Source organism: Rhincodon typus, chromosome 9 (genome assembly GCF_021869965.1).
Source record: "Rhincodon typus isolate 14 chromosome 9, sRhiTyp1.1, whole genome shotgun sequence".
NCBI lineage: Eukaryota > Metazoa > Chordata > Chondrichthyes > Orectolobiformes > Rhincodontidae > Rhincodon > Rhincodon typus.
Window position 1 is genome coordinate 342,248 of NC_063340.1, and position 20,299 is coordinate 362,546.

The 20,299-nt window shown below is 40.6% G+C and overlaps 1 protein-coding gene across 4 annotated transcripts in view; it reads right to left on the bottom strand.

The window, feature by feature from the left end:
* LOC109917954 (dystrophin-like) overlaps window positions 1-20,299 on the bottom strand; it is a 333,913-nt gene that overhangs the window by 254,820 nt on the left and 58,794 nt on the right. For all 4 annotated transcript variants that reach the window (XM_048600638.1, XM_048600639.1, XM_048600636.1 and 1 more), the window contains exons 18-26: window positions 19,511-19,720; window positions 16,416-16,529; window positions 13,302-13,457; window positions 11,540-11,710; window positions 11,007-11,189; window positions 8,601-8,735; window positions 7,618-7,767; window positions 5,476-5,637; window positions 1,167-1,295 (exon numbers count right to left, since the gene is read on the bottom strand). In XM_048600638.1, coding sequence (XP_048456595.1) covers window positions 1,167-1,295; window positions 5,476-5,637; window positions 7,618-7,767; window positions 8,601-8,735; window positions 11,007-11,189; window positions 11,540-11,710; window positions 13,302-13,457; window positions 16,416-16,529; window positions 19,511-19,720 — 1,410 coding nt within the window. The remainder of the gene's footprint in view (window positions 1-1,166; window positions 1,296-5,475; window positions 5,638-7,617; window positions 7,768-8,600; window positions 8,736-11,006; window positions 11,190-11,539; window positions 11,711-13,301; window positions 13,458-16,415; window positions 16,530-19,510; window positions 19,721-20,299) is intronic.

Genomic DNA, 20,299 nt, shown 5'->3' on the forward strand with positions numbered 1-20,299 from the left:
TCTTCCAATACAACTCTCCTCACACTATTCCACTGCACTATTCCAGCCCTTTCATGCTGATCAATCCCAATTCCTGTTCGCCAAGGCCCATTGTTTCCATCCCCATCCATTGCCCTATCTCCACTGCATGCCTTTTATGTTAATTCTCCAGCATACCACCACTATCCCTCTCCCTCCTGTGCCTGGTGCACAACTCCTCAGTCCAATCTCATTCCCCAAGTCTTTTAGCCAGGGTACCCTTGCCTTTGAACTCTACTTACCGTCTAATGTTATTTTTCTCCACGAACCCCCAGCTCCCTTTGACCCATTTTACTGCCACTGCTACTATCAACCATCGGTAGCCACATGTGTCACATACTCCAATTCTCTACATGCCCAAGTGCCTCAGACGGCAGGCTCCAACAATTAAAACAATCTACCAGTCAATCAGAAAAGTGTGTACAAACAAAAATTATGTTTAACCATACATTACATAAATCTAAGAATTACTAGAGCTACTTCAGAATTGCAACAAAAATTGAACTTGTAACATTTTTTCAAAGTCATACGTCAGAGTCATACAATACAGAAACAGACCCGTCGTTCCAACTCATCCACGCCAACCAGGCATTCCAATCTGACCCAGCCCCATTTGCCAGCATTTGGCCCATATCCCCATAAACACTTCCTATTCATATACACATCCAGATACCGTCTAAATGTTGAATTGTACCCAACTTCACCACTTCATCTGGCAGCTCATTCCACACATGCACCACATTCTGCGTGTAAATGTCACCCCTCAGGTCTTTTTTAAATCTTTCTCCTCTCACCTTAAACCTATACCCTCTAGTTTTGGACTCCCCCACCCGAGGAAAAGAGATCTTGACTATGCCCCCTATCCATGCCTCATGATTTTATAAACCTCTATAAGGTCACTCCTCAGCCTCCAACACTTCGAGGGAGAAAAGCCCCAGCTCAAACCCTCCAGTCTCAACTACATCCTCATAAGTCTTTTCTGCAGCCACTCAAGTTTAACAACACCTTCCTATAGAAGGGCAACCAGAATTTAATCAATATATATGCAACTTTTTCACGTTAAAGAGGTGCACAAATTCATAGTTTGTTTCAAGCATTCCAAAATGCAGCATTCAAAGTCTCTCGATCTTCAGTTAATCCATTCGTACCTGAAGCAAATCCAATTGAGTCCCACCACGAGAGTTAGGCTTGTTATCTAATAAAGGCAGGGTCCTCATATTTTTCATCTTCATCTCCTCTAAGTTGGATTCATAAGCTGCAATATCTGTTTTAATTTTCTATGAACAATAGAAAAAAGACAAGATCATAACTCACTTTGTAACATGCTTGCAGAAAGGCAACGGAGCAAGGTATAGTTCCTCAAATCACAACCAGTCAATCAGCACATTTTCACATTATGACACTAGTTGACAATCAAGGATAGAGTTAGCAACCACATATTTTCTTGTTAACTTTAGGTTTATATTGAAGTTGAGATCTAGGATGCTATTGATGTGGTGTACATGGACTTCCACAGGCATTTGATAAAACGTCACACAACAGACTTCAGAGAAAAGTTGCAGCTCATGGAGCAAAAGGGACGGTAGCAACATGGATACAAAATGGTTGAGCAAAAGGAAACAAAGAATAATGGTCAATGGAATTTTTTCTGGGTGGAGGAAGGCTTGTAGTGGAGGTCCCCACAGACAAGTATCGGGACCTTTACTTTTGCCGAAACGCATTAATGACCTAGATCTTGGGAGTGCAGGGGACAATACCAAAGTTTGCGGATAATTCAAAAATTAAACAATTGTAAACTGTGAGAAGGACTGTGTAGAACTCCACAAGGACTTTGTCCACAGACAACATAAGGGGTACAATTCTAACGAGGATGCAGGAGCAGAGGACCTGGATGTATATGTACACAGATCATTGAAAGTATCAGAACAGATGGAGAGAGCAGTTAATAAAATATACAGTCTCCTCGGCTTTATTAATAGCAGCTTACAGTGCAAGAGCAAGGAGGTGATGCTGAATTTGCATACCACTTTTGTTAGACCTCAGCAGAGTACTGTGCATGGTTATGGGCACCACTCTACAGAAAGAATGTGAACACAATGAAGAGAATGCAAAATAAATTAACAGGAATGGTTCCAGGGCCGAGAAAATTCAGTTAAAAGGACAGATTTTGAATTTGGAAATGTTCTCCTTGAAGAGAACAATATCAAGAGAAATCTGCTAGAACTTTTCAACATCATGATGAGGCTTGATACAGAAGATAGGGAGAAACCGTCTCTCCTTGTAAAAGAGGCACAAGAACAAGAGGCACAAATTTAAAGTGATTTACCTTAAGAGTCACAGGCCATTTAGTCTATCGTGTCTGCTCCACCATTCAATAAGATCATGACAGATGACAGTCTTCAACTCTACTTTCCTGCTTTTATCCTACAACTCTCAATTCCCTGGTTGAAGATCAGTTAAACTCAGCCTTGAATATATTGCTCTGCAGCCAACTGCAGTAAAGAATTCGAAAATTCACTACCCTCAGAGGGAAACTCCTCATCACTGTCTGAAGGGTGGCACCTTATACTGAGATTATGCCCTCTGGTCCTAGTTTTTCCCATAAAGGGAAACAACAACTCTATATCTACCCTGTCAAGCCCCTTAAAATTTTTCTATGTTTCAATAAAGTTGCTTCTCATTCTTTTCAACTCCAATTAAGACAGGCCCAACCTGCTCAACCTCTCCTCATAAGACAGACCCTCCAAATCTGGGATCAACCTAGTGAATCTTCTCTGAATTGCCTCCTCTGCCAGTATTTGCAGACATACTGCAGATTGGATGGGTTGAATGGCCTTCTTTGGTGCCATAACACTTCTGTGATTCTACAGGAGTGCAGGGAGAGTTCATTGAAGAAAATGTGGTTCCACAATAAAATAGGTATTGCAACAAAAGGACAAAACAGACTTCAGACAAATACAGAAATTGCTGGAGAATCTCAGCAGGTCTGGCAGTATCTGTGGAGAAAAAGCAGAGTTAACGTTTCAAGTCCAGTAACACCACCCTTCAGAACTGGGTTAGGGCTCTGTTTTATTTCAGATTTTCAGCATCTGCAGTTCTTTGGCTTACTTTACTAACTTCAGGCAGGCTTGATTAATAAAAGAATCAATTCATGAAACTGTTACAGCACAGAAGGCAGACTCCAGCCCATCGAGTCTGTGTCAGCTCTCCAAACGAGCAATACACTTAGTACAATTCCCCTACCTTCTCCCACTAACCCTGCACATTTGATTCTCAGGTAATAGTCTAATACCATTTTCAATTGAACCGGCTTCCACCACACTTGCAGGGAGTGCATTCCTGATCATGAACCACCTTCTGCATGTAGAACATTTCCTTGCGTCATCGTTGCTTCTTTTACCAATGACTTCAAATCTGAGACATCACATTTTTGATCCTTTCATAAGTGGAATTGTTTCTCTCTATCTATCTTGTCCTGAACATTCAAGATTTTGAATACCTCTATCAGAACTCCTTGCTCAGCGTTCTTTTCTCCAAAGAAAACTGCTGTAACTTCTCAAATCTTTCCTCATTACAGAAGTTCCTGATCCTTAAAACCACTCTTATGAATCGTTTTTGCAGTTTCTCTAATGCTTTCACATCCTTCCTAAAGCACAGAACCCAGAACTGGATGTAATACTCCAGCTCAGGCCAACCTATATCTTGCATAATTTCAACATACCCTTCTTGTTCCTGTATTCTTAGACCCTATCAATAAAGCCTGGTATACTATATGCTTTATTAACTGCAGCTTCAACCTGTCCTGCCACATTCACTGACTTATACACAAATACACCCGAGAATAATTTCTTGCCCTCAACAAGATTTGTCAAGGGCAACTTTTCAATTTTCAGAGATTTGTGTTTCGGTCTCTCAAACTCCTTCATTAGGTCATACAATCACTTAGTAGCAATACCTTCTGCATTTGTGTTGACATATGGGGGGGATTCAGACTCACACATAAGCTGAATTAGAAGAATTCAACAATATCCTGCATGTAAGCTTTGTTGTTCCATTTTTTAAGTCACAGTTAACACAGTAGGAAATCATTACTTGCCTTGACACAACAGTAATTAAATTGACGCAAGACAACAGGCATAAATTGACATTTTTAAAAAATCTGAAAGACACTTCTATAATAAAAAGCCAAAACACTACACTTTCTGCAGACCAATGAGGTCATAGCTAAACACATGAATATCTTACTAGCAGTCACTGCACCTCAAATAATACATAGTCTACAAAACATTTTGTGTCCAGATAACATGTATACACAAACCTTTATGCAACTGAACCATTCAATATTAAATTATACAACTGACATTGGTGATACTATATTAAAATCATGACATTTTCCCTGAACTCCTACAGTTTTAATCTAGAGGCTCCTCAATAATTTGCAAAACACTTATAACCCAGTTTCAAAGTATACCTTTACTAAAAAGTTTAAATTCCTTCCCACCTTGCAGCCTCTCAACTCCCCCTCCAGACCCTCTCACTCTGCCCTTGCAGCTCCTCTTCCTGCCTCCCCATTATGACTCCTCTTTTTGCAGGCTCACATCTCAATCCTTTCCAGTCTCCACCCTCCACCAGCTCCTTGGCTTGGACCCTTGCCCTCACTGACCTTGCTCCACATCCTCAACCACTGATCTCACTCCTGATCTACCCTGTGGTCCTCACCACCACCACCTCACCTTGCTGATCTTGCTCCAGCTCTCACCTACAAGCTGGCTCACTGGCCTCATTCACCTTCCCAGCAGTCTCGCTTCCTGCCTCTCCCTATAACTCAAATCCTCCAGTCCCAGCAACAGCCTGGTAAATCTTCTCTGAACCCTCTCCAATTTTATAATTTCTTTCCTACAGCAGTGCAATCAGAACTGTACACAGTACTCCAGAAGAGGCCTCACCAACATCCTGTACAACCTCAATGCGATGTCCCAACTCCCATATTCAACGGTCTGAGCAATGAAAGGCAAGTGTGCTAAATGCCTTCTTAATCACCCTGTTCACCTGAGATGCAACTTTCAAAGAACTATGTACCTGAACTTTTAGGTCTCTTGGTTCGACAACACTACCTAGAGCCTTATCATTAACTATAGGGGAACAGACAGCCATTTCTGCATCTGCAGTAATGATTCCAAGATGGGGGGTCATGAACATTCTAGGGGTGGGCAAGGTAAACAGCCAGGGGTGGATTCTGTAACTGCACCAATCATACTGCAGATAAGGTTTACGGAGCATGCCTCAAAAGGTATTAATGTCCATTCACTCCCAGTACCATACACAACTGAGCACTGAAATAGGCACTTTAAGCTGATGAATGTGTATGTTTTTGGATAGCCCAAAAAGGCCGTGGCACATGGGATGGTGGCAAGTTCTTTCATGAATTATATACATTAAGTGAAATATTTCTGTAACCTGAGCTTCTTGTGGCATCTGTAAGGCATCTATACGGTCTGTTAAATACAAGGTTAACTGCTTATCCAGCAATCCAAGTGACTCCTGCAGGTTGTGCATTCGCTGTTCATTTTCTTGAGACATTTGTAAATGCTTCTCCAATGAAATCTGCTTGTTCACAGCCTATGAAACAAACAAGGTGTTATGATCCCAGCTGATGGTAACACTGGCCAAGTCAGGTCCCAGAATGAAACCTGGCTTAAAGATGATGCATCTTTTTCAGTTAACCATGTGGTGATTAGTTAGAAGAACATATTCACACAAGGCTACAAACTTCCGTCAATAACAGGAATAAGTTTATCACACAAAGGAAATGAACAAAAATCAAAGCTATCAGAATGTACATGATAGTTAGAATAATCTCAAAACACATAGCAAAGCAAAGTTTAGTTCAATCTGTTTCCAGACACTCTCCATTACAAAAACTCAAGTATTGAGAAATAACACCCCTTATCTCAACACTTTAGGGCTCCATTTAACTGACTACTGACAGCTTCTTTGCCATGGACAGAGGAAACGGTTTGATGAATCTTTTCCAAATCTGTCAATGTGAACTTTTCACAAATTCTAGAACATAAACTTCATCAATTCTAATAACCTGAAGATTTCTAACTGATTTGAATGTTTCACAAATTAAACACTTCAGCTGAGCTAAATGAGTCCCTGAACTACTCATAGGAGGAAAAAATCTAAACTGGCTTCTAAACTCAACACTAGTGTCTACTGGACTGAATATTTTGGTTTTAAAAACTTGCTCATCTAGATTCTTCTGAAATGAAAACGAAACTATTACAGAGACATTATAGGTTTATTCTACCTGTCATAAACCAAAATTATTAATATCTCTTCATTAGCACCAAAGGGGCTTGCAGTCACTGGCTCCACGACACTTAATGGGTTAGGTCACTGTTCTAAAAAGAATCTTTGATCATGTTTCTTTGAAAATAAAACCCTAAAAAATAGCCAACACTCACCTCCATCTAGCCAGAATACAGATTCCAAAAATAATATTTAATTAAATTACAGACCTTTCATCATAGAGGACAGAAGAGGTTTCGTTAAAATTCACTATAAAGAAGCCTTATTCAAGGCATTGGGATACCTCCCAGGATATTGCTTACAACCGTGGGATACAGAAAGCAAGATTATCAGCTGAAATCTATCTATATGATGACCCTCTATCATATGAAACATCGTATCCTACACAGTGTTCTGTTACCCTGTTACACTTGTACATTATGATCTGCATGTAAAGCACATAAGGTAACACTTTTCACTTTACCTCGGTACAGGTGACAGTAATAAATCAAATCAAAAAATGACTAAATCAGGATAAAGAATCACTGGACAGTAGGGTTAATTTCAATACAGGTTGAACAGATCAAGTTCAAACTTCATAGCATTGAAAAACAGTTTATGAAGAACTTTAATATAATCTTAAAAATACTAATGAAGAGATAAAATCTGGCATGTTGAGGAAATGTGTGGACCAGGTGTATTTGTAGTGTAGTTTGGTTAGCATAGGCCAACGTTAAAACCCGATTGACTCAAGAAGTCAAATGGTTAACCAGGAGCAGTGTTACAAGAATAACAGGTGAATGACTACAGTCACAATTACAGTAATATTCCACAAAAACTTATCTCCAATCAGATGCAGTTATATTAAATTTTGTCCACATTCAACATAATTTCCATAACCAAATGCAGAAATTCTCTTTTCTCTTGGATTCATAATTTAAGTAGATTTATAAGGTTAAAAGGATATAATCAAACATATCTAAGGGAAAACTTCAGCACACTTGTGAGAAGGCAGAATACAAAATCTAATTAGAATGGAAATACACTTTGGCTCTAATTTAGAACACTTAAACACTGATTTGATGCTTGATTTATTATTCAAAGTTCAGCAGCCTCACATTCATTGGGTACCCAACAAACTTGCGATCCCATTCTTTTCTTGACAGTCTGTCAATTTGCAAACAAAAATCATGCAAATAATAAGAATAAATTACTCCACCATCAAACTTAATAAACATACAAATAACAGCATCAAGGTATTTAAGATAGCAGATTGGAACAAATGTGCTGCAAAGGACCTCCTACCTGGTGACTAAGCTGCTCATATCGAGTGTTGAATGCCTCCAGCTTTTCACTTATAAGTTCATCCAATATTCCACCATCAATCAGCGTCTGGCCAAGTTCACGGATTTGTGTTCGATTATCTGCTGGATGACGGAGTACAGACTCGAGGGACTAAGGGGTGGAGAATAAAGTACACAGCAAAGTAGCTGAAATGATTCTCCCAGTCATAACATGTCAGAGGTCAATGAAATAAGAGCAGTGAATAGTTTCAGTCATGGGAACCTTATTAGCCAGAGACAATTTAACAAATACATCATTACTAAACAGAACTTGAACTTTATGAATTAAAATGTCAGTCCTATCTAACAACTGCAGTACTTTTAACTATGTCATCACCAAATTAGACAATGCCCCTTCAAAATCTCTGTGCAATACTTGGGCATATTCAGAGAAGAAAATGCCACTATCTTAATGGAAAGAGCACATTGTTATATAAAGGTCATCAGATACAACATTCTCCAAGTGCAGAACATTCTGTTCTTTCAAGAACATGGGTCATAACAGTGTAATGTTCCCACTTTTTTATTACTCTATAACAATATTTGCTGATGGATGCAGAAAAGGGAAAATGTTTCTATTTCAAAGGAAGATTTTTGTTAAAGATTTGAAACACTCCCCTACAATAACCTACTTATATATCATTTATTATATCCATGTTATGTGTGTTGTTTAGCAAAGAGGACAGTGCTGCATTCACATGCCCCTCAGTGAAGAAGCAGCTAAGCCTCTATGGAGTCTGAGTACTGCACACAGATTCAAACAATGTTTAGATATAACTGCAGAATCAGCATGAAGTGGGTTGATATTAAAAAAAATGTCACTTTAACGTCACAGCTGTTGTGCAATTGCAGTGAGTTACCCTCTGCCTGCATAGAAAATATTTGCATATAATTTAAGAGAACTACATTTCAAGTTGCATCTTTAAGTTTTAATAAAGATGTTACCTCAAGGGCCTCAGTAACAGCTTCAACACTATCTGGTACATTTTCCGTGGTGTACAACATCTCCTCCAGATTCTTTAACCAATTGTTTTCTACGTCCAAGTAATGGAGCAACTCACACCAGCAAGACCACACCTCCTGTGGCAAAGAGAGAAAAGTGGAAAGCTTTACTTACATTAGATCAGCTGGTCAATGTTCAGGACAGTGGATAGTTTGACAACCAGGATACAATGAATAGTTTAGGGTTTGAATGAAGATTTGTAGCTCGAGTGTTGGTTGTAGATGTTGGTGTATTTGATAGCATTGGCTATCAAACCTCCCAGCTCAGCGAACACACCAACATCCACAATACAATGAATAGCTTGTGCTGGAAGAAGGTGAACTTCGGTTGGTATTGGGAGTGGCCGTAGTGAAGGGGAACCTAGTGAGCCATGAAGAAAGATACAAACAGGAAACTAGTTGATAGCTCTGTCAATGCACCTTTTGCCCAAGGACAGTGCAGTCCCCACCTAATGGTACATAACAGGTTGAAAAGAATTTAATGCATCAATATCAACTACTGTCAATTCTGAGTGACCACTGCTAATGCGTCTTCAAATTACTACTACTGGTGGACAGTAGCCTTAAGTGGTTCAGACAAATTCTTTAGAAATATTTTGACATTTATTCTTTCACCAAAATCACTCCTTTCATTTTTTGGATATCTTCATACACTAAAAACTGAAATCAGCAACAATCTGATTGAAGGGTCTAGGCCCGAAACGTCAGCCTCTCTGCTCCTATGATGCTGCTTGGCCTGCTGTGTTCATCCAGCCCTGCACCTTGTTGTCTCTGATTGAATGCAGAGCAGGTTCAAGGTGCCAAATGGTAAATTCATTTTTCTACTTCTCATGTTAGAAATGCAGTTCAAAAGTATTGTTTTGCTAGGAACAACCTGCGGCTGTTTTCTTCTTAATCTAGGTTTCTGGAATTGTTTCTCACACAATGAGTAAGAGAGAAATCCACACCTCAATTCAATCTCTCTCCACACATAAGCAGCATTTGTTTCTAATTCTTTCATGGGATTTAGGCACTGCTGGCATGGCAGGCATTTATTACCCATTTTAATTTTAACTAAAATTCTAAACTGAGTGGCCTGATTAACTACTTCAGAGGGCAATTAAGAGTCAACCAAACTACTACTTGCAAATCACAAGTAGGCCACACTAAGTTCACTGTGAACCAGAAGTATTTTGAAGACAAATGATGGCAAAGTCATGTTCTCCATTACGGAGATAATTTTATTTTAAAATAAAACAAACTCTTTTCATTTAATTTCCACCAGCTGCCACGATGGGGCTCAAACCCATGCCCCCAGAACATTAGCGTAGGCCTCTGGATTATTCAACAGTGACATTACCGCTGTGCTATCGTCTTACCAGGATGAAGGTCTCTACAATTTACACACAATTTATTCATGGACAAGTGCAAAAATCTCAACTGAAGGAATGAATGACTTCAGTGCTGTAATTCCCTGCCCAGTCAAAGCTACGTTAGAACACAGAACATAGAACATAGAACAGTACAGCACAGTACAGGCCCTTGGCCCATGATGTTGTGCCGAACTTTTACCCTAATCCTAAGGTCTATCTAACCTCCACCCCTACCTTAGGCATATGGATGATAGTATATCTAATAGCCGCTTAAACGCCCCTAATGAGGCCAACTCCACTACCTTCTCCGGCAATGCATTCCATGCCCCTACCACTCTCTGAGTAAAGAACCTACCTCTGACGTCACCCCTACATCTACCTCTACTCACTTTAAAACTATACCCCCTCAAAATAGCTACCTCCGCCCTACGAAAAAGTCTCTGGCTGTCCACTCTACCTATACCTCTGATCATTTTATACATGTTTTCTGTTGGCCAGTTTTGCTCCGAGGCTGTGAAAGCAACACCAAAGTCAGTGCTACTTGCACTAACTCAGTGGAAAAAGTTAGGTGTGGCAATTTTTCATTTAGATTTTTCTAGACAACAAGTTTAAATGAGCAGGATTACATTTGATAACCACCAGCTTTTCAAGTTCAGAGCTTTGGGAAGCAACATTATTAGCTTTAAAATATTACAATACCATACTGTCCTCATACCTGTGATTTTGAAAAACGTGTTTTGTGTTCCCTCTATTTCAGAGACTTTGCTTCCAACATCACATGAGTGCTACTTGACAGAGATAACCAGTTCCAGCTCCTCACTAATGCGATGCAACCCAAGGGGACGCACAGACAACTTAAACTGATTCTTGCGAGCATCCATCCTTGGATATCTCAGCACCCATCAACAGAAAATGATTTTCATCCTATCAAACTACACTAATACATAGCATCACTAGAACACCTGTTGCTTCATAGAAGTGTAATCACTACCCTCACCTTTAAAGTCAAATATTTCCGTTCAATCCTGTCACAAAGCCTCTTGTAATTCTCCATCACTGTATGAAGATCTCTGGACATCCTTTCCTGATCACTGGGTGGCACTTTCTTAAGAACTGAATTTATATTGTCTTTCAGAATCTTCACTCTAACTTCTTTCTGCAGCACCTCTTCTTTTGCTCGCTGTGCAGGGAAAGAAAAAATTTGTGGTCATCTTGTGCAGAGAAAAAGCAACCCATTAACCATGGTGCAAAATCCTTTCTTTCACCCGTATCCGTATACACACATTTTTCAGAATTCAATTACATTCTGAATCAATAGGTTTGATTGAGGGACAGAAACAGCACTTGCCCTACAGCACAGCCCAACATTTGCTAACAGCACGGGTTTGACCCTGTTCCTTTGCTGCTCTGTAACGCTCCTGACATTAATTAAAGCAAACCTGATCTAAAAGAATTACAATGTAGTAATTTCCAATATTAATTCTTTTACTCATACCTGATTATTCCTGGAACCAGCATGTTACATCTTACCTTCATTTCCTCCAAAGCAGTCTCTAATTCTTCAGGTGACTTATATTCGAAGTCTTTCTCTAAATATTCCTCTTCAGCTTGCATGGTCCATTCACGCATCTCCACAAGATCTTTCTTCAAGTTCAGTGTCTTCTCCTGACCTTCAGACAGTCTTGCCTGCTGAGACATAATCTGTAAAAAAAAAAACAGCACAGGAATCCTTCAGCCCTCCAACCCTGTGCTGACACATTTTGCCCTTCTCTTCACTTGCAGGATCCGTATGCCTCTATTCCCTTCCTATTCATGTCGTCATCCAGGTGTTTTTTTTAATGATGCTATTGTGCCTGCTTCCACCACCTCCTCTGTCAGTGCGTTCCAAGTACTCACCACCCTTTTAAATTCCTCTCCCTCCCAAACACCTTCAACCTGTGCCCCCTCGTAAGTGACCCCTCCACCTTGGGAAAAAGCCTCATACTTTGCACTCTATCCACGCCATTCACAATCTTATTAACTTCTATCAGGTCACCCCTCAACCTCCTGTGTTCCAGTGAAGACAAACCCAGTCTATCCAACCTTTCTTCATAGCTAGAATCCCCCATACCAAGCAACATCCTGGTAAACTTTTTCTGTACCCTCTCCAAAGCATCCACATTCTTCTGGTAGTGTAGCGACCAGAACTGTACGCAATATTCTAAGTCTGGCCTAACTAAAGTTCTATAAAGCTGCAGCATAACTTGCCTATCCTTATTCTCAATACCCCTTCCAATGAAGGCAAGTATGCCATTGGCCTTTTTTACTACCTTATCTAAATACGCTGTCACTTTCAGTGATCTGTGCACCTGCACACCCAGATGCCTCTACACATCAATACTCCAAAGGGTTCTGCTATTCATTGTATAATTTCCACCTGTACTTGACCTTCCAAAATGCATCAGCTCACATTTGTCCTCCAAAACATAAAAGCATTCACCTTGTGATTAAATGCAACCAGCAGAGACTGCACTCCAACTCTACAGGTATAATAAATCAGAAAATGAACAACGTTCTAAATTACTGTATAAGAGGTGCATTAATTAAGAGCTTCGAAAAAATGTTGCAATCTGTCACAATCCAAAAAGAATTCCTGTAAATATAAATTAATACGTGATAGATTTTATTCAGGGAAGGTTTTGATATTCATATCCAACAATAATATCTGGAAAGTTCAAAATCATAGACACTGAAATATAATCAGAAAAATGAAGGTAAAATTACCAGATCACTTGAGCACTTCACACAACATCAAGGTCATAATGCCAGGGGCATCACTCCTTGCTGCAAACTATTCCACGAGGGGCAATGGGCGAGACTTACTCTGTGCTCAAATCTCTTGAGCCTCTGGCTGGGCCTTGTAAAAACCTTCAGCCTCAAAGGTGACAGCACCTCCTACGGAGTTACAGGCCATGATACTGGCTGAGGTAGCGCTGGTACCTGGTACCGAACAAGTCGTAACATTGTCGGAATCAACACGTAGCACAGGATGGGAGATGACAAACACTGGAGAGGAAGAATCATAAGCCTAAACCACAGAAAATACAATTACAAAAAGGGCCTGATCTCATGGACTAAACTCGGTCACTCTTCAGTAAGCATTCTAGGTTTGCAGGGAGAACCCTCTCACAGATTCAAGTCCTATAAAAAGAACAAATCTTTTCATTCTGGCCAGAACATTCCATCATTATTCACACTTCCTGACACAGTAGAGAGCCAAGAATTAACAAACCATGGAATTTTTTACCCCTACCTGGTTGCTCACACTTTCAAATCGTGTGCGGCAATCAACCATGCGAGATATCACAGAGTTGGAAATGGATACCATTGGCTGCTTTTTCAATGATTCATGGATCTCATTCATTGATGTCAAATTGGACTCCACATTCTGAATTTCTTTCACAAATGTCTATATTTACAGACAGAAATCAATAGTTGAAAAATGAACTGAGCAATTATAGTCTCCCTCAGATAAATACGGATATCTCTAAAAAGCTGTTGTATCTGTAACACAGTAATTCTTTATGTTGTTCAAGTAAAGTTTACCAACACAACATCCTAATCTCTAAACTAAAGAACAGCTTGTTGAGAATAAATTACAGTCAAGACTAAACAACCTTAAATCATGCAAGTTTCTCTAAAGTAGTATAAGTAATTCGGTATAATGAGAGATAACAGAATGGTTGTTTGCCAAAGTGTGCAATCATTATTCTGTAAAACATTGTGATTTCATTAATAAATTGATCTAAAGCACCAAGTTCTACAGATTCTAGAGACTGTCCTTTCTATTTAAAGTTGCAATGTCTGGACAATTTTACTTAAGGTTGTTGTGCACCATAGTGCCCCTATATTAAGTTGACAGATTCTAAGATTGAATGTACTGGGACCTGACTTTCTGCAGATTCCACAAATGAGTGATGGAGCATAATGATGGTAGGAGGGATTAGAAGTTATAGAAAGGGTTGATCTACAAAAGGAATTGGTTTAGACAGGTCAATATCATTGAAGGTCAGAGTTTATTTTTATATAAGTTAAGATCTATATGGGTACATAATTTTTTTCCAGGGTTACTTCTTGATTTTCTCCTTTTACATTCTCATTTCTCATAACTTATTTAAGAGGTGATGCAGTCACGTGGCAACAAGACTTTCCGTATTTGAGTTGACATATGGGATATTTGGACTCTAAGAAGCAGAACCATATGAATTCATCAGCATGCTGAACAATTACCAAACCTCCATTAAATTAAAACCACAACTCACAAGGAATGCATTCATTTATTTGAGACCATGGCACTTAAATCAACAAAAACCAACAGACAGAAGTAACCAACAAACAGGGCTTTTTTTAAAATAATTAACACACACTGCTACACACCGAAACCATCACACTAATACCCAATGCATTTCCATTCAACATGCACAAAGCTGAAAAATCTGAGTCAGGTGGAAAGTACCCCTTTTACTGCATCTCATTTTCACATTTAAATGTAAGAACTGACAGAAAATCTGTCACGAATAGCTGAGTATTCCCTTATTGACTGGTTTAAAACTATTCTCTCTCCTTTGCAACTTTCCATTCCCTCCCTTTCTGCAGTTTCTCTCTTCTCCTCACCCGCCACAACTAGCCTTTCCTCACCACCCCTTACAGCCTCCTCTCTCCACTCTTTTTGTCCCTCCTCTCTCTCCAACAAGGCACTTGTGATCCCTTCCCCATGCCTGGTTGCAGCCTTCTCCTTTACCCCATTCCACTTGCAGCCTCCAAATCACCCCGCAACCTAACCACCTTACAGTTTCTTCTTCATCGCCTCCCTCTCATACCCAATTGTCTTGCACGCACCTCCTCACTATTCACCCTTCTTGCAAACCTCCCCTTTGTCCCTGTGCCAACTGCAGACTCCCTGCTTGGACCCGACCATCACTAGCAGGTTCCTTCTGCACTTCCAACCCCACCTTCTACACTCACACAACAACCCCAATGGCTCCCTGGCCTCAGCATTGGAGGAGGGTCACTCATGTATGTTTCGTTTTCCCTTCCTCCAATCACAGTCTGGATTTTTTTGTGTGTTTAATGCTGATAGTATATCTACCAGTAGCAAGCTTAGGGAAGGACAAGATAAAAATCGAAAGAACTGTGGATGCTGTAAATCAGAAACTAAACCAGAAATTGCTGGAAAAGTTCAGCAGGTCTGGCAGCATCTGTGGAGAGAAATCAGAGTTAACATTTCAGGTAGAGTGTACCTTCCTCAGAATAGAGTTCTCAGCAAGGGTTACTCAACCCGAAAGATTAACTCTGATTTCTCTCCACAGATGCTGCCAGACCTGCTGAGCTTTTCCAGCAATTTCTGTTTTTGTACGGGAGAGAACAAGTATGTGATTGGAGATGCAGCTCCTCAGAGTTTCTGCCTATTCCACTTACAGAGGGACGCTCTCCCAATGGCAACACCTTGCATAAATTTATGTCAGCGTTTTGGGGATTTCAGGGGTGAATACATCTAGGTCGTATTTAGACTTTCATTTCCTTCCTATGGTTTGGAAGAGGAAAACTACATATTAGAGAATTTAGTAGGAACAAAATTGCTGTTCTGGAAGATTTTAATCATCACTTACAAATTAAGACAAAGAAGGAATAAATAAGGGAATGGGAAAGGAATTTCTGAACTGCAGTGGGGAGCGCACTATTAGTTGGCCTACCATGTGGATGTGTTGCTGGATTGGTTGAGTTCTTAAACAGATCAGATCAATATGCTACATGTAAGTACGTAGTTTTGGACCCAGTGACCACAATATAAGCTTTAAAATTCATCTTTGATATAAAGCACAAAGACCTCAATAGTAGTTTGGAGTGCAATATATCTCAGAAAGGTGAATAAGTAAACTGGTGATGTGGAATGAGCAGTTCTAAAAAGGAGTCATACTAGACATGAAACATTAAATCAGTTTCTCTCTCTCACAGATACCACCAGACCTGCTGAGTTTCTCCAGCATTGTGTGTTTGTTTCGGATTTCCAGCATTCACGGTATTTTATTTTTAATGGAGTGAGTAGTTTTGGGTCATAAAGATTAGCTTAAATGCAAGAATATTAAAGGAAAAGGGCCGGAGAAACATCCTCTCACGCACAATGGTGTGGTTGTAAAATTCACTGCTGGGTTAATGGTGGAGGAAGAGAATGGGTCAACATTTATGATTAGATTGGGAATGTGGACAAAAGAATTAAAAGATGTGAAGGGATCTGAAAACAAAATGAGGGTGTCTGGGAGACTAGCCCTACACCAACACAGCTTGGGCCAAATGGCCTACTTCTACATAGTAATGTCTCCACATTTTCCCAAAAAGCTCTTTTTTCTGATAGCTGATCTGTTCTTACCATACACTGTTCCACCTGCTGCTGAAACCCCTCTTTATTGCCTGACGTGGCAGTTTCCTTGGACAAGAAGGTCTCTGCATGATCTACCCATTTCTCCACAACATCTGTATGTTTCTGCATTGAAAAGAATGAGAAAGGATTGGTCTCAACAATCAAAAAAAATATATACTTCCACCGAAACAAGTCAATCAACTTCAAGTTTGGAGATTGGGGTTTCAACTAGCATTTCACCTAACATGGTGGATGGGAGTTTTCAGCAAGGTCAGAGGGAACATAGATGCACGTGTGGAACTCTGGAACTGAAGAAAAAAATGATGCTTTTTCTCCTTATTTCTCTAATTCCTTCCTCTCCTGAAGGGTGACTAAAACGAGATACCCCTCTCCAGTACCATGTTGAAGCAACCACAATTCACATGTGACTCTTGGCAGACAGCTTTGGAAAGCTTTTATTAAATCATATGGAGCAAAGGAACCTACTCAGTCCTGCCTTCAGTTATCTCTTTCAATTGCCCCAAATTTGCTGAATGGTCTAGAAATTCCTGGAACACATGGATCGGATCATGTTGCATCACAGTAATTGAACACAGAAATTTACTTTCTCAGCAATCTCAATGACAGTAGCTTTCTGGGAAACCACTCTCGCGTATTTGTAGCATAAAAGAGGCCATAAACCAGAGAATCTTAGCATAAATAATCTGGGCTGAACAAAAGTGCGAAATATACATCTTCTTTATGCCTCCCTTTATCTTACTCGTGTCATAACAATTTGATGTCAAACCATCAATGATGCACTAAAGGTTTAAGAAAATGCAACTGATTAAGTTTTTCTTTTTAAATTAGCATACATAAATCAAAAATCTTAGCAAGGAAAAATCTTTAAAAATGCTTTTAAAGTACCATACAAATCCAGTGATGGTTACTTTATATCCTGCAAGCCTCAATATTTTGTACACAACTTTATGCCCATTCAAAGTTAGCAAAGGTACAGCAAACAAATGGTGAAACTAGCAGACAATTCAGGAGTGGGCCAAATGAGCACAAAAGTTTTCAATGTCTAACCCAAAATAAATTAGTTACATGCAAATTTGTTCTCAAATCAGCATAACACTAACCGAATGCTACAGCTGCATCAAAATCATAGAACCCCTACAGTGCAGATAGAGGCCATTCGGCCCATCGATTCAGCATACACTGTCTGAAAAAGCCTACACGGCCCTCTAAGACAATGAGTTCCACAGATTAACCACATCTAACTGAAGAAATTCCTCCTCACCTCAGTTCTAAAAGGTCATCCCTTCACTCTGCGGCTGTATCCTCAGGCTCTAGTCTCTCCTTCTGACAGAAACATCTTCTCCACATTCATTCTATCCAGGCCTCTCGGTGTTCTGTAAGTTTCAATAAGATCCTGCCTCATCTTTCAAAACTGCATCAAGTACAGACCCAGAGTCCTCAACCACTCCTCATACGTCAGCATGACGAGCCCTTCATCCCAGGGACCATCCTTGTAAATCTCCTCTGCACCTGACCAACACCAGTACGTCTTTCCTTAGATGTGGGGCCCCAAAACTGCTCACAATATTCCAAATGAGGTCTGACCAGAGCCTTACACACCCTCCATCATTAGGTCAGAAGTGGGGATGTTCACCAAGGATTGCACAATGTTCAGCACCATTCACAACTCCCTAGATACTGAAGCAGACCATATTCAAATGCACCAAACCAGGACAATATCGCATCTTGGGCTGAAAATGTCAAGTAACATTCATGCCACACAATTGCCAAGCAATGACCATCACCAATAGAGACAATCTAACCACCTCTCCTTGACGTTCAATGGCATTATCATCACTACTTACACTGCTGTCAACAGCCTGGAGGAGGCCACTGACCCCAAAACTCAACTGGACTCACCACACGCATATAGTGGCTACTTCAGCAGATCAGAGGCTAGAAATACTGAAGCAATTAGCTCACCTCCCAACTCCCCACAGCCTGTCCACAATCTACAAGGCAAAAGTCAGAATTTTGATAGAATACTCCCCACTTGCCTATATGGGTACAGTTACAACAACAGTCAAGAAGCCTGACGCCATCCAGGACAAAGCAGCTGACGTGATTGGTACCACATCCCCAAACATCTACTCCCTCCACCACTGATGTCAGTAGCAGTAATAACTACTTGCAAGACACACTGCAGAAATTTGACCACGATCCTTAGACAGCACCTTCCAAACCCACAGCCTACTGCATCTAAAAGAACAAGTGTAGTAGAAATATAATGCCATTCCTAAACCATCGCTGCATCAAAATCCTGCAATTCCCTCCCAAACAGCATTGTGGATCTACCTACAGCACATGGATTGCAGCATCGACGCAAGGCAGCAGCTCACCAAAACCTTCTCAAGGGCAACCTGGAAGAAGCAAGTCATGCTCACCCAGCCAGCAAGGCCCATGTCCCACAAATGAATTAAAAAATGCAGTATTCCCTCAGCGCTGCACCAGAAGCAAGCCAACAGTTTAAAAATGAAAACATATACTGTAAGTGCTGGCTTGATTTTCTCGTGCAGTACTGAAGAAACGGTGCAGTATCAGAAGTGAAATTGAGCCATAGCGTTGTACAGCACAGAAACAGGCCCTTCGGTCCAACCAGTCCGTGCGAACATAAATCTCAAACTAAACTAGTCCTACCTGTCTGCTCTTGGCCCACATCCTTCCAAACCTATCTTATTCATGTATCCAACCAAATGTCTTCTAAACATTGTAATTGCACCCGCATCCACCACTTCATAAGGAGGTTCATTCAACAGGCAAACTATCCTCTGTTTAAAAATTTGCCCCTCATGTCTTTTTTAAATGTCTCTCCTCTCACCTTAAAAATGTGTCCCCAAGTCTTGAAATTTCCCATCTTAGGGAAAAGACAAATACTGTCAACTCTATCTATATCTCTCATTATTTTATAAACTTCTATCAGGTCACCTCTCAACCTCCTACATTCCAGTGAAAAAAGTCCCCCAATTCCTAATGCCTGTCCCTGGTAGATTGAGGCCTCTACTGTTCAATATTGGTCAACATTAATTTTATATAGTCTCACTGACCTGAAATCGCCGCAGTTTGGATATAGTGTCTTCCAGCATCTGGCAGTCACCCTGAAGTTTTGTCATCAGCCTTCTCCATCGTGCCTGAATTGCTTCCAATTCTGGGTTATACAAGTTCCGTGAAGGCATCAGCTCCTCCCCTGTGCTTTGAGCCTCATCTGCTAGTTTGTCCATTTCAGGTTGATGATTTGTCAATTCATCTCGTATAGACTAGGGTGAATAACAGAGGGAAGGAGAGAAAGGGCATGAGGTTGGGAGGAGGGCGTAAAAGGGAGGAGAGAGAAGGGGCGAGGGGGGGAAAAGAGGGAAGGGATGGGGAGAAAGAGGGAAAGGGCGAAAGGGAGGACAGGGAAGTGGGGAAAGAGGGAAGATGAAAGAGGCAAGGGGGAGCAGGGAGGGAAGGGAACGGGGGAAAGGAGAAGAGGGAGCAGTGAAAGGGGGAATGGGGAAAGAGGGATAGAGGGAAAGAGAGAGAGGGGAGTAGGATGAGGAGAGGGAGAGAGAGGAATGAGGGGAAAAGATAGAGAGAGGATTGAGAGAGGGCAGAAATAAGGGAGAAAGAGGAATGAGGGAGAGAGACAGAGGAATGAGGGACAGTGACAGAGGAATGAAGCGGGAGGAGAGACAGACAGAGAGAGAAAGAGAAAGGAATGAGGGGGACAGAGGAGAGAGAGAGAGAGAGAAAGAGAGAGAGAGAGAGAAAGAGAGAGAGAGAGAGAGAAAGAGAGAGAAAGAGAGAGAGAGAGAGAGAGAAAGAGAGAGAGAGAGAGAGAGAAAGAGAGAGAGAGA